At 38.0% G+C, this 15501-nt stretch overlaps 1 protein-coding gene across 1 annotated transcript; it reads right to left on the reverse strand.

The window, feature by feature from the left end:
- Positions 1 to 238: 238 nt before the first annotated feature.
- Positions 239 to 14774, reverse strand: LOC133658133 (P2Y purinoceptor 12-like). Its single transcript, XM_062059780.1, has 3 exons — positions 14684 to 14774; positions 14344 to 14606; positions 239 to 6444 (listed from the first exon to the last, which is right to left on the reverse strand). Exons 2-3 carry the CDS (start codon positions 14593 to 14595, stop codon positions 5632 to 5634), a joined length of 1065 nt encoding a protein of 354 aa, XP_061915764.1. The 5' UTR covers positions 14596 to 14606; positions 14684 to 14774; the 3' UTR covers positions 239 to 5631.
- Positions 14775 to 15501: the final 727 nt, after the last annotated feature.

Here is a 15501-nt window from a genome sequence, read left to right on the forward strand (position 1 = left end):
AGCTCCAAACTTCACGTGACCTTCCAATTAGCCCACATACAGTACGCAGTGAGCTTCATGGAAATGGGTTTCCATGGCCGAGCAGCAGTGTCTAAGCCATACATCACCAAGTCCAATGCAAAGCGTGGGATGCAGTGGTGTAAAGCACTGGACTCTAGAGCAGTGGAGACACCTTCTCTGGACTGATGAATCACGCTTTTCCATCTGGCAATCTGATGAACGAGTCTGGGTTTGGAGGTTGCCAGGAGAACGCTACATTTCGGACTGCATTGTGCCGAGTGTGAAATTTGGTGGAGGGTGGAATTGTGGTGTGGGGTTGTTTTTCAGGAGTTGGGCTTGGCCCCTTAGTTCCAGTGAAAGGAACTTTGAATGCTCCAGGATACCAAAACATTGTGGACAATTCCATGGGATGGCACTTCAACTTCATATGTGAGTAAAGGCAGGTGGCCAAATACTTTTGGCAATATAGTGTATGTTAAAAAATTAAAAAAAACACATGATGTTACTGCACCAGTCGAGGAAAATTATCAAACTACATACATAACATCCTGTAATTTTGTTTTGATATTATTTTATTTATCTTGATAGATTGAAAATGAACACCAATGAGTTGACTGATGAACATTATCACATCATTTATTCAGAAAGTATAAATAATGACATATAACGATAGAATACTATCAACCACAACATGTAAGTGTAAAAAAAAATAAAAAACAACATTGTGATTTGTACATTTTCAGAATGTGCTTGTTCTATTTTTAAACAAAGAAAACAACCTGAAGTTGTCTTTATTTTTAAGTTATCTTGCTGTGATTCTACCAGTCCCTTCCCCCGATCTAAAATGAGTTTGACACCCCTCCACTAGAACTACTGCTGTCAAATGATTTTGTAAATCACATCAATCACATTTTTTGAATTTGGATGAATCACGATTAACCTCAGGTTATTTCTCGCTTGCATACTTTAAATGTAATAAGAAATGATGTCAAAATAGCGTGCACAACTTGTCTGTAACCAGCGGGAGTGCTGCTGATTCAGTCACAGCCAGCACGCTCCCAAAAGCAGATCAAATCATGATGTTAGCGATGGGATCACCCAGATGGAAAGGGGAGTTCAGAACAATACAAATAGTGTGCTTGAACGTGGCGGTCCTGCGTTTGCGTTAAAGCCAAGTGTCTGAAATATAATCGATAAAGGAACAGTGTAAGTTACATAGATTCTCAAACGGTGGTACGAGTATCATATGCAGGCTACAACTACTATGCAGGAACACTAATGGTGTGTTTTTAATATAACAATTATATTGTATATGAAACAGAAACATATTCACAGAAGTATATTAACCAAAGATTTGCTGAACTGTAATTATAATTATTATAACATGCTTTTTAAACTTCTTCTTCTTCTTCTTCTCCAGATTTTTGCGTGCTCTACCTTCCACATTTTTCACCCGATTCAAACCGTTCCAACTTCAAACTGTTCAGCCTATTCGGGAATAGGCTTTCCCTAGACAAATTCCCAAAATTCCCAGATTTCCCAGAATTCCAGGTTTTTCGGGACATTTTTCCCAATCAAAATGAATTGGCCATTTTTCTAACTTTCGCCATTTCCACATTTTTCAACCTATTCAAACCATTCCACCTTCAACACATTCCACCATCCTGCAAATGTAAACTACTCTTTTTTTCAAGTTAAAAATAACTCCAGGATTTTCCAGAATTCCTAGTTTCCCAAAGCCCTATGTCCACCCTTTTTTCTGGCGACTACTCCTTCCACATTTTTAATGCATTTCAACCGTTTCACTGTCAAAACATTCCTCTTACTCAGGACCAAAAACATTTTTTTTTTTAACTGGAAAAATTCCCGTTTTTTCCGAAATTCCAGGAATTCCGTAATACAATTTCTCAATTCAACATGTAACTACTTCAACATTTCTCGACCGATTTGAAAAATTTCAACACCAACCATTTCAACTCATTCAGACCATTTAAGTTTTTTTTTTAAATTTTCCCAAAAATTCCCGATTTTCCCGAAATTCCCAATTTTTGGGGAAATTCCCATTGAAATGAATGGGACATTCTTCAAAGTTCTACAATTCCCACATTTTTCACCCCATTCAAACCGTTCCAACTTCAAACTGTTCAACCTATTCGGGAATCGCGGGATTTCCCTTGACAAATTCCAAAAATTCCCAGATTTCCCAGAATTCCAGGTTTTCCAGGACATTTTGACCTTTCAAAATGAATTGGACATTTTTCTAACTTTCACCATTTCCACATTTTTCAACCTATTTAAACCATTCTACCTTCAACACATTCCACCATCCTGCAAATTTAAACTACTCTTTTTTTCAAGTTAAAAATAATTCCAGGATTTTCCAGAATTCCTAAATTCCCAAAGCCCTATGTCCACCCATTTTTCTGGCGACTACTCCTTCCACATTTTTCTACGCATTTTAACCGTTCTACCATCAAAACATTCCTCTTAACTAGGACAAAAAACAACTGGAACTTGAACTGGAAAAATTCCATGTTTTCCCGAAATTCCAGGAATTCTGAAATACCATTTTTCTATTCAACATGCAACTACTTCAACATTTCTCAACCAATTTCAAAAATTCCAACATCAACCATTTCAACTCATTCAAACCATTCCAACTTCAAACTGTTCAACCTATTCGGGAATCGCGGGATTTCCCTTGACAAATTCCAAAAATTCCCAGATTTCCCAGAATTCCAGGTTTTCCAGGACATTTTGACCTTTCAAAATGAATTGGACATTTTTCTAACTTTCACCATTTCCACATTTTTCAACCTATTTAAACCATTCTACCTTCAACACATTCCACCATCCTGCAAATTTAAACTACTCTTTTTCTTTCAAGTTAAAAATAATTCCAGGATTTTCCAGAATTCCTAAATTCCCAAAGCCCTATGTCCACCCATTTTTCTGGCGACTACTCCTTCCACATTTTTCTACGCATTTTAACCGTTCTACCATCAAAACATTCCTCTTAACTAGGACAAAAAACAACTGGAACTTGAACTGGAAAAATTCCATGTTTTCCCGAAATTCCAGGAATTCTGAAATACCATTTTTCTATTCAACATGCAACTACTTCAACATTTCTCAACCAATTTCAAAAATTCCAACATCAACCATTTCAACTCATTCAAACCATTCCAACTTCAAACTGTTCAACCTATTCGGGAATCGCGGGATTTCCCTTGACAAATTCCAAAAATTCCCAGATTTCTCAGAATTCCAGGTTTTCCAGGACATTTTGACCTTTCAAAATGAATTGGACATTTTTCAAACTTTCACCATTTCCACATTTTTCAACCTATTTAAACCATTCTACCTTCAACACATTCCACCATCCTGCAAATTTAAACTACTCTTTTTCTTTCAAGTTAAAAATAATTCCAGGATTTTCCAGAATTCCTGAATTCCCAAAGCCCTATGTCCACCCATTTTTCTGGCGACTACTCCTTCCACATTTTTCTACGCATTTCAACCGTTCTACCATCAAAACATTCCTCTTAACTAGGACAAAAAACAACTGGAACACGAACTGGAAAAATTCCATGTTTTCCCGAAATTCCAGGAATTCTGAAATACCATTTCTCAATTCAACATGTAACTACTTCAAACAATTTGAAAATTTTCAACATCAACCATTTCAACTCATTCAAACCATTCAAATTTTCAAATAATTTCATGCTGTTCCCGAAATTCCCAATTTTTCTGAAATTCCCATTGAAATCAATGGAACATTCTTCAAAGTTCAACAATTCCCACATTTTTCATCTGATTCAAACCTTTCCAACTTCAAAATATTCAGCCTGTTTGGGAATTGTGTGCTCTACTTCAACAATTCTAAAAAAATAAAAAAAACAGGATTTCAGTTCAACTTCAGCATTGGAGGATTCACACGCAATTCCTTCAGGAATTGCCTCATCTAGTTAAAATGACGTTTCCTTTTGCTGAAAAAATAATACACCACAAGCAAGGTAGTTGCAGTCGCGATCAAAAGTTTACATACACTTGTAAAGAACATAATGTCATGGCTGTCTTGAGTTTCCAATCATTTCTACAACTCTTATTTTTTTGTGATAGAGTGATTGGAACACATACTTGTTGGTCACCAAAAACATTCATGAAGTTTGGTTCTTTTATGAATTTATTATGGGTCTACTGAAAATGTGAGCAAATCTGCTGGGTCAAAAGTATACATACAGCAATGTTAGTATTTGGTTACATGTCCCTTGGCAAGTTTCACTGCAATAAGGTGCTTTTGGTAGCCATTCACAAGCTTCTGCTTGAATTTTTGACCACTCCTCTTGACAAAATTGGTGCAGTTCAGCTAAATGTGTTGGTTTTCTGACATGGACTTGTTTCTTCAGCATTGTCCACATGTTTAAGTCAGGACTTTGGGAAGGCCATTCTAAAACCTTCATTCTAGCCTGATTAAGCCATTCCTTTTCCACTTTTGACGTGTGTTTGGGGTCATTGTCCTGTTGGAACACCCAACTGCGCCCAAGACCCAACGTCCGGGCTGATGATTTTAGGTTGTCCTGAAGAATTTGGAGGTAATCCTCCTTTTTCATCATCAGCCCGGAGGTTGGAGAAATAATGTTTTTATCATAGCTCTGACGAGGTCCCGTAGCTAAGTTAGCTTCAATGGCGTCGTTAGCAACAGCATTGCTAGGCTTCGACAGGCGGCACAGCATTAACCGTGTAGTTACAAGTCCAGTGTTTGGTTCGGTGTCTCCTGATAGTAGTATTGTTGTTCTGCTGTCTATCCTTCCAGTCAGGGGCTTATTTATTTTGTTTCTATCTGCATTTAAGCACGATGCTTTCACATTAGCTCTGTAGCTAAAGTGCTTCACCGATGTATTGTCGTGGAGATAAAAGTCACTGTGAATGTCCATTTCGCGTTCTCGACTCTCATTTTCAAGAGGATATAGTATCCGAGGTGGTTTAAAATACAAATCCGTGATCCACAATAGAAAAAGGAGAGAGTGTGGAATCCAATGAGCCCTTGTACCTAAGTTACGGTCAGAGCGAAACAAGATACGTCCTGCACTGCACTCTAGTCCTTCACTCTCACGTTCCTCATCCACGCATCGTTCATCCTGGCTCAAATTAATGGGGTAATCGTCGCTTTCTCGGTCCGAATCGCTCTGGCTGCTGGTGTAAACAATGGGGAAATGTGAGGAGCCTTTCAACTTGCGACGTCACGCTACTTCCGGTACAGGCAAGGCTTTTTTTATCAGCGACCAAAAGTTGCGAACTTTATCGTCGATGTTCTCTACTAAATCCTTTCAGCAAAAATATGGCAATATCGCGAAATGATCAAGTATGACACATAGAATGGATCTGCTATCCCTGTTTAAATAAAAACAAATCATTTCAGTAGGCCTTTAAGACAGCCATGACATTATGTTCTTTACAAGTGTATGTCAACTTTTGATTGCAACTGTACATGTGAGTACAAGCCACATATTTGAGAAGCAGAGGCAGCAAAAAAAAAAAAAAACGGTAGTCCCCTCCTTGCAAAAGCAAAATGTTTTAGGCGTCACTTGGCGTTAAAGGTTCGATAACCACTGCATTACAACATCGTCTTTATGCGCACACGGAGGATTCTCTCAGAGGGGTGTTGCACGAATCGCTGTCTGAGCTCCTCCCCAGCAGCCAGCCGCAAGTCCCCGGGTGCAGCCGCAGGGTCTTGAACAAGGTGGTCCGGAAGGACTTGCAGAGGAAGAAGTAGATGAGCGGGTCCAGGAGGGAGTTGAGCGACGACAGGAAGAGCGTGCTCTCTTTCAGATGGAAAAAGAAGAGCTTGAGGCGGCAGTCGAAGAGAAGGCCTCGGGTTTGGCTCATGGTGTACGGAACGCGTGCAAAATGGAACGGCACAAAACACACAAAAAACACGGCCAAGACCAGGAAGACGTTAGTGTTCATTTTTCTCTTACTTTGTTGCTTTTGACGGCTTTCGGAGCCGCGAGACTTGGTGCGGGAGTACGACTTGTACAGTTCTTTGGTGATGAGGGTGTAACACAGGATCACTATCACGAGGTTGGCCCAAAAGATGACCTGACACACGTGATTGACCACCTCATGCCAGTACAGCCCAGCCCGGTCCTTCAGGTCGCTACACTTGAAGTAAGGCGAATGTGGCTTTTTACTGGTTAGAACCACGTTGGGAAGGCAGAGAACCAGCAGGAAGATCCAGACCACGCCAGAGAGGAGCTTCCGGCGGGCCAGGCGGGCCGCGTTGGTGCCCCTGAATGGGTTGAGTGTCTTCCTGCAGCGGTCGATGCTGATGAGGCCAAAGAAGAGGATGCTGATGTACATGGTGAGGTAGAACAGCACAGAGGAGACCCGGCACACGAAGATTCGTAGGTCGGTGGAGGCCATGTTGGAGTCGGATAAAACCTGGGTGGAGTTGGACAAGAACATTTATATTAGTGTACAAAACCCAAAACCAGTGAAGTTGTGTAATTCGTAAATAAAAACAGAATACAATGATTTGCAAATCCTTTTCAACTTCAATTGAATAGACTGCAAAGACAAGATACTTAATGTTCACACTGAGAAACTACATTTATCATCAACTTAGAATTTAATGGCAGCGACACGTTGCAAAAAAGTTGACTACAAAACCTGTGTGTACCTTTCAGCATTAATGGCGCCTTCACAGATGTGTAAGTTACCCATGCCTTGGGCACTATTACACCCCCATACCATCACAGATGCTGGCTTTTTCAACTTTGCGCCCTATAACAGTCCGGATGGTTCTTTTCCTCTTTCGTCCGGAGGACATGACGTCCACAGTTTCTAAAAACAATTTTAAACGTGGACTCGTCAGACCACAGAACACTTTTCCACTTTGCATCAGTCCATCTTAGATGAGCTTGGGCCCAGCGAAGCAGGCGGCGTTTCTGGGTGTTGTTGATAAATGGCTTTGGCTTTGCATAGAAGAGTTTTAACTTGCATTTACAGATGTAGCGACAAACTGTGGTTACTGACAGTGGTTTTCTGAAGTGTTCCTGAGCCCGTGTGGTGATATCCTTTACACACTGATGTCGCTTTTTGATGCAGTACCGCCTGAGGGATCCAAGGTCACGTGCTTATCCGCTTACGTGCAGTGACTTCTACAGATTCTCTGAACCTTTTGATGATATTACAGACCGTAGATCAGGGGTCCCCAAACTTTTTGACTCGGGGGCCGCATTGGGTTAAAAAAATTTGGCCGGGGACAGGCTGTGTATGTATATATATATATATATATATATATATATATATATATATATATATATATATATATATATATATATATATATATATATATATATATATATATATATATATATATATATATATATATATATATATATATATTTATATATATATACATTGTCTTTATAATCCGTTTTGTCATTTAACATCAATTAACATTGATGTTCATCAACATTTAACATTGTCACGTGATGGGAAAATTAATTTTTAGACAATATGATTTGCCTGAGCGACTAGGAGACACCAAGAGTAACAAGTGGTAGAAAATGGATTAGAAAGGAAAGATAAAAAAAAACTAATTTTTTTAATTTTTTATTTTATTTACTTGGGATTTCCTGTGGGCCGGATTTTGGAGGCTGGGGGGCCGGATCCGGCCCGCGGGCCGTAGTTTGGGGACCCCTGCCGTAGATGGTGAAATCCCTAAATTCCTTACAATAGCTTGTTGAGAAATGTTGTTCTTAAACTGTTGGACAATTTGCTCACACATTTGTTGACAAAGTGGTGACCCTCGCCCCATCCTTGTTTGTGAATGACTGAGCATTTCATGGAAGCTGCTTTTATACCCAATCATGGCACCCACCTGTTCCCAATTAGAATGTTCACCTGTGGGATCTTCCAAATAAGTGTTTGATGAGCATTTCTCAACTTTCTCAGTCTTTTTTGCTACTTGTGCCAGCTTTTTTTAAATATGTTGCAGGCATCAAATTCCATATTAGCTAATATTTGCAAAAAGTAACCGTTTTCCAGTTCGAATGTTTCGTATCTTGTCTTTGCAGTCTATTCAATTGAATATAAGTTGAAAATGATTTGCAAATCTTTGTATTCTGTTTTTATTTACCATTTACACAACGTGACAACTTCACTGCTTTTGGGTTTTGTATTTGATTTTGATTGTTTGATCACATGAGTTAACTTGTTATTTTTTGACAGCGCAACTGAAAACACTTTGGAAAAGCAAGGTTGCAAACAACCCCTTTAGGGGACATTTACTACAGAAATGAAAATGTGTATATACTTTAGAGTAGTCAGTGTATAGCTTCTATAGCTGTATATATATTTACGAACCACTGAATATGATGGCACACATTCATTATTGTCTAACAAGCTGGCAACAATTAATGCAATGTTTTGTGATTAACACAGGAGTTAACTTGTTTTTTTGACAGCCATGATTTATATAAATAACTTACTTGAGACTCGTTGGGTGTTGGTAAAAATGTTTGGAAGATATTCTCTATACATCCTTGATATTTTACAATCATAAAAAAAATGGTTGTATACCTTTTTCGACTAACTGTGAAAGTCACGCTGGTGCCCCTTGAAATACGTTCTAGTTGATACCGTTTTTTTGTTTTTGTTATTCAACCGATAATGCTCAAAATGTACTGACATGTACTTGTAAGTCCCCTAAAGGTTTATAACAAAATTGTGTGGTGATTTTGCTCAACACCTTAAAGCACAGGTGTCAAACTCAAGCTCCGGGGGTAGTATCTATATCCATTTTGACGAAATAAAATACATATACCGTATTTTTCGGACTATAAGGCGCACTTAAAACCCTTTAATTTTCTCAAAACGCAACAGTGCACCTTATAACCCGGTGCGCCTAATGTATGGAATAATTCTGGTTGTGCTTACCAACCTCGAAGAAAGTGTGACCAGTCGATGGTAGTCACACATAAGAGATATGTGTAGACTGCAATATGACGCCGGTAAACAACACCAAAACTTTAAATGCTCCGTTGGTAATAAAGAACATTACACACGGCGCTCAAAAATCTGTCAAAACGTTTTCGTACGACTTTGGTAAGCTATGAAGCCGCACCGCTTGATGGATTGTCGGCCCATTACGGCTACCGTAGTCAGAGATACAAGTATTACTATGGTGTGTGTATAAGGTAAGACATATTATCTGGCGTTTTGTTACACAATATTATGCAAAACAATTTTTTTTTACCTTCTGGTACCTGCTGATCTGTATTTGAGATCTGCATAAGTCCTGAAAATTTGCGCAAGTCCGCCACTGTAGTCCATGCCGATACCGTAGTCGATAAGCTTCTTCTTTTTCTCTATCTTCTTGTTATGGGACATTCATCCTCCACTGTTGCCATTTCTAATATAAAGTAGTGTAAAGTTCTAACTTATATCTCGCCATGAAAGCGCTAAAACATACCGGTGTAGTGAGTTTACATTATTCATCCAAGGAACTTTAGTTATTAGAGTTCCGGTCGGACGTTTTTTCACGGGACACATTTCCGGTGTTGTTGTTGCACTAGTGAGCCACAGAGGAGGAGATGCTGCTCTGTTATTGATTGAAGTAAAGTCTGAATGTCATTAAAACAGTTAGCTCCATCTTTTGACACTTCTTCCACTCCCGTCTTTGCACACTACACCACTACAACAAAGATGACGGGGAGAAGAAGCTGTCGAAGGTGAGCTACGTAAATAAAACCGCCCACAAAACGGCGCATCCTGAAGCGACTGTCAGAAAGCGACTTGAAGATGATGTGTAAAACATCATCAATGCAACATTTTGACCAAAGAACCACCATTACATGTTATGTAGACCACAAGGAAGTCTTTTACATTTAGAAAAAAATAATAGCAATATGACCCCTTTAATGCGCCTTATAATCCGGTGCGCCTTTTGTATGAAAATAGACCTGACTAGACCCGCTCATCGGCAGTGTGCTTTATAATCCGTTGTGCCCTATGGGCCGGAAAATACGGTACTACATGCAGTTGCATATCTTTTAAACGTAAATATAATCTAATAACGCAACAAATATAATACTACCATGCATTCAATATTGTTTTTTGTTAAAACAAAAATAAATATTAAATATCTGCTTTGACTTATGATTTTTAAAGCTAATTATCTATTAATCTGCACACTGTGAACATGAAAATAGGTTTTTTGTTAAAAAAACAACAACTGGTAACTCAGTCACCTGAATTGTTATCGCAAAAAAGAGCGGTACTGTTTTTTTTATTGCATTCATGGTAAAACACCAAAAAACACTCTAATTTTCACGGTAAAATTATGGCGACTGAGCTGCCAATTTTTTTAACTGCAGAATCCCCTTTTTTTTTTTTTTTTTTTTTTACAGCGAACGCAAAGAAATATAATAGAATCAAATACAAATGTAATAATATAATGAGGCGAAACCGAATACATTTGTATTTGTATATTATTCACTGTTACAAGCTGCCTTCTCAGGGCGGCCATAATTGCAATGTGGCCCTCAATGAAAACAAGTTGGACACCCCGGTGTGAGAAATTTCAAATCAACCTTTGAGTCCGAGAATTAGCTTATACAAACGAATATATGCAATGACGGCTACATTACATTTTTTGAGGAACTATTCCACTGATTACAGTACACAGGTACTTTTTATATCATAGGGTTTTTAGCTACGAAGGGGCAAAATATGATAAACCAGATGATGCAGAGCAATTGTGCAACCAAAGTGAAAAGCACAATGTCACAGTTCATGTTCACACAATCAACCACATCTGCATGCCTCACTCATTAATCCGTAGACCAGGGGTGTCAAAGTCATTTTAGCTCAGGGGCCACATGGAGGAACATCTATTCTCAAGCGGTCCGGACTGGTAAAATAATGGCATGATAACTTAAAAATAAAGATAACTTCAGATTGTTTTTTTTTCTTTAATATTAGACCAATCACATTCTGAAAACGAACAAATCATAATGTTTTCTTTTACACTTACATGTTGCAGTTAATTGATAATGTTTATTGGTCAAATAGGTGGAATTGAGTCTGGCAGAGTTTTAAGTGCTCCCATTGGTGTTAATTTGTAATCTGTTAGAAGATTAAATTAATGTAATTTACTCATTTTCTTCAACTGATGTGGTTTATTCCGTACATAAAGTTGTGGTCATAAGTTTACAATAATTTCTACAACTCTTATTTTTTTGCGATAGAGTTATTGGAGCATATACATGTTGGTCACAAAAAGCATTCATGAAGTTTGGTTCTTTTATGAATTTATTATGGGTCTACTGAAAATGTGAGCAAATCTGCTGGGTCAAAAGTATACATACAGCATGTTAATATTTGGTTACATGTCCCTTGGCAAGTTTTACTGCAATAAGGCGCTTTTGGCAGGGGCGTCACTAGCTTTTAAGGACAGGGGGGGGCGAACGTAGCGCACAAGCACAAAACTTCACAAACAGCTAACAAAGGCTTAGAAATTAATCATTATTATTATTATTATTTCAGTGGGTTTATTTTCAATCTGTGTTCAGTACAACAACAAACATGGGTTTGCACAGTGACAATTTGTTTACAGCATCAACAAGAAACAATTACTTGCATGATCCTTCAAGATACACTGAAACACAATGAAAGTCATAGCATTTGCCTCTATGTTATTCATTCACAACATAAAGGCTAATGCCACGACTTTCGCTCACAATACGATAATTGTTTGTTCCCAAATATTTTGAAGTTGCACAGATTACACATATGTGACTAAAATGGTTGTAAATTCAAGCCCTGGAAATATTACTTAATTACTTGAATTAAAGTAATATCTGGATCGGGATAATTTGGCATGTATATAATATATTTATATATATATATATATTATGGCAAGCCGTTAAGGAAATTAAATATATATGGAAGTCTGAATAGAAATGAGAAACTTTTATATATACTGTAAATAAGAAAGACTGCTGATCTGAAAAAGAGCCAAAGCTGTCAAAGAGCTGAGGGACCATCTTCAAAGCGCAATGCTGAAACAAATAATGCAAACAATAAAATGTAACTTCCAGGGCTTGAGATTAACGTAGTCCCGTCGTCCCGGGGACGGTAAAAAAATGCACGGGACGAAATGAAATGCTCCCCGGGACGATGGCTTTTAACCATTTTTTTCTTTTTCTTTTTATGTATTTATTCATTTTACATCTTATATTAAATGTCTTGGTTTTTCCACCCTCTGAAAATCATATGAAATGTTTAACAAGCCATCCTATAATAATACAACAGCTATTAATGTAACAATTCAATAAAACAAATATATTTAATGATGTTTTTTTCATTATTTTAACAATAAGCTAATGTATATTACTTTATATAGATTTTACAAGAAACACAAAACTTAAAAACTAAATTATTTACAATTGCAGACACAAGGTTCTTGTTCTGCACTGCTGTGTGCTAATGTGCTTCGTACACTTGCAGGACTGCAAGGTCGCATAGAAAATGCGGACTGGATTTTGAGTGATGTGGGCATTTTCTATATGAACAAGTGGAATGGATTGGATACAGACGCACTAAAGGGGCTCTCTACCTTACACTATGAAGTGAGGGGAAACTGAGGGAATAATGACAGGTTATATGATTATTTATTTAAACTCATATTCGGGCTACTTTATAATGAATATGTCGGCATGTATTTGTAAAAAAAAAAAAAAGATTTTTTTTATTTTTTTTTTAACACCAAATTATTTAGGGGGGGCTTAAGAACATTTTAGGGGGGCTTGAGCCCCCCTAAAATAGGCCTAACAACGCCAATGGCTTTTGGTAGCCATCCACAAGCTTCTGCTTGAACATTTGACCACTCCTCTTGACAAAATTGGTGCAGTTCAGCTAAATTTGTAGGTTTTCTGACATGGACTTGTTTCTTCAGCATTGTCCACACGTTTAAGTCAGGACTTTGGGAAGGCCATTCTAAAACCTTCATTGTAGCCTGATTTAGCCATTCCTTTACCACTTTTGACGTGTGTTTGGGGTCATTGTCCTGTTGGAACACCCAACTGCGCCCAAGACCCAACCTCCGGGCTGATGATTTTAGGTTGTCCTGAAGATTTTTTATTAAGATTAAGATTAAAGTACCAATGATTGTCACACACACACTAGGTAATCCTCCTTTTTCATTGTCCCATTTACTCTCTGTAAAGCACCAGTTCTATTGGCAGCAAAACAGGCCCACAGCATAACATCACATGGACAAAGATAAGACCTTCTGGAGGGAAGTTCTGTGGTCAGATGAAACAAAAAATGAGCTGTTGGGCCACAAGGCCCACCAATATGTTTGGAGGAGAAAAGGTGAGGCCATTAATACCAGGAACACCATGCCTGCCGTCAAGCATGGTGGTGGTATTATCATGCTATGGGCATTACCTCTTCAGGACAAGCTAAAATCATGAGCCCGGAGGTTGGGTCTTGGGCGCAGTTGGGTATTCCAACAGGACGATGACCCCAAACACACGTCAAAAGTCGTAAAGGAATGGCTAAATCAGGCTAGAATTAAGGTTTTATAATGGCCTTCCCAAAGTCCTGACTTAAATGTGTGGACAATGCTGAAGAAACAAGTCCATGTCAGAAAACCAACAAATTTAGCTGAACTGCACCAATTTTGTCAGGAGATGTGGTCAAATATTCAACCAGAAGCTTGTGGATGGCTACCAAAAGCGCCTTATAGTAAAAGAGTGTGGGTACTAGACCGGCCTGCCTGTAGTCCAGACCTGTCTCCCATTGAAAATGTGTGGCGCATTATGAAGCCTAAAATACCACAACGGAGACCCCGAACTATTAAACAACTTAAGCTGTACATCAAGCAAGAATGGGAAATATTCCACCTGAGAAGCTTAAAAAATGTGTCTCCTCAGTTCCCAAACGTTTACTGAGTGTTGTTAAAAGGAAAGGCCATGTAACACAGTGGTGAACATGCCCTTTCCCAACTACTTTGGCATGTGTTGCAGCCATGAAATTCTAAGTTAATTATTATTTGCAAAAAAATAATAAAGTTAATGAGTTTGAACATCAAATATCTTGTCTTTGTAGTGCATTCAATTGAATATGGATTGTAAAGGATTTGCAAATCATTGTATTCCGTTTATATTTACATCTAACACAATTTCCCAACTCATATGGAAACGGGGTTTGTATATAAGCTGTGGTCTATATCCAAGTTTTTATTTCTATAGTATTGTACATTGAAAGGTAAAAAAAAAAAAGGTATAATAACGACGGTGCCAGTCAAAACTGAGCATGTCTTCGTACCTTGAAAGGGAACGTGAGGGTCATGATGACATCAGCGACCACCACATTCTTCAGGTATATGACAAAGTGAGAGCGTGAGGGAATGCGCAAGAACACCCACACCGCCAGGCCGTTGAGCGACAGCCCAACCAGGAATAAGGTGGTGTAGAGGAGGGGGAAAATCACCGTCTTCACAACATTGTCACGGGAGCAAGTGACATTGATAATGCTGCGGTTGTCGTAGGAAACGAGGAGAGTCGCGTTTCGGTCCATGAGTGAGTTGTCTGTAGAAATACAGTCCCAAAAAAAGTAGTTGAACACATTTAACTGATGGAGTTACACATTGGAGTAAATAACTGACCTTTTGTCCAAATTGTTGTTGTTGTTGTTTTGGTCCCTCTGCCCAGTTTGGAGGCTGGCGGTCTAATGTGACACTGCGTCTGTGTCGAGACTTTCTCTTTGACTTCTGCTTTCTCTTTCCTGTCATGAGAAAACCACATTGGAAGCGCAATATCAAAAAAGTAAGTACATTGCACCCCCCCACACATTTTCAGGAATCATTTTAGTCTACAACTGCTTGTCGTTAAATTATTACATTAAATGATGAAATCGCCAAAGAGTTGTTCTTATTTTGTAGAGAAAAAGAAAAAAAGCAGATAACAGAAATGACCTCAAAGGAAAGTAATTTCGAATGGCAACTTTCAAGCTTTAAGAAACACTCAAATAAATCAAGAAAATAAATTGTGGTAATAATAAATAAATAATGAATTACATTTATAACACACTTTACATTTGTTAAAATCTCAAAGTGCTACAAAGTATTAAAACATTAAAAAAAATAAAAATAAATAAAGTTAGAATATATATATATATATATATATATATATATATATATATATATATATATATATATATATATATATATATATATATATATATATATATATATATATATATATATATATGTACACTACCGTTCAAAAGTTTGGGGTCACCCAAACAATTTTGTGGAATAGCCTTCATTTCTAAGAACAAGAATAGACTGTCGAGTTTCAGATGAAAGTTCTCTTTTTCTGGCCATTTTGAGCGTTTAATTGACCCCACAAATGTGATGCCCCAGAAACTCAATCTGCTCAAAGGAAGGTCAGTTTTGTAGCTTCTGTAACGAGCTAAACTGTT

The sequence above is a fragment of the Entelurus aequoreus genome, linkage group LG10 (assembly GCF_033978785.1).
Source record: "Entelurus aequoreus isolate RoL-2023_Sb linkage group LG10, RoL_Eaeq_v1.1, whole genome shotgun sequence".
Lineage (NCBI taxonomy): Eukaryota > Metazoa > Chordata > Actinopteri > Syngnathiformes > Syngnathidae > Entelurus > Entelurus aequoreus.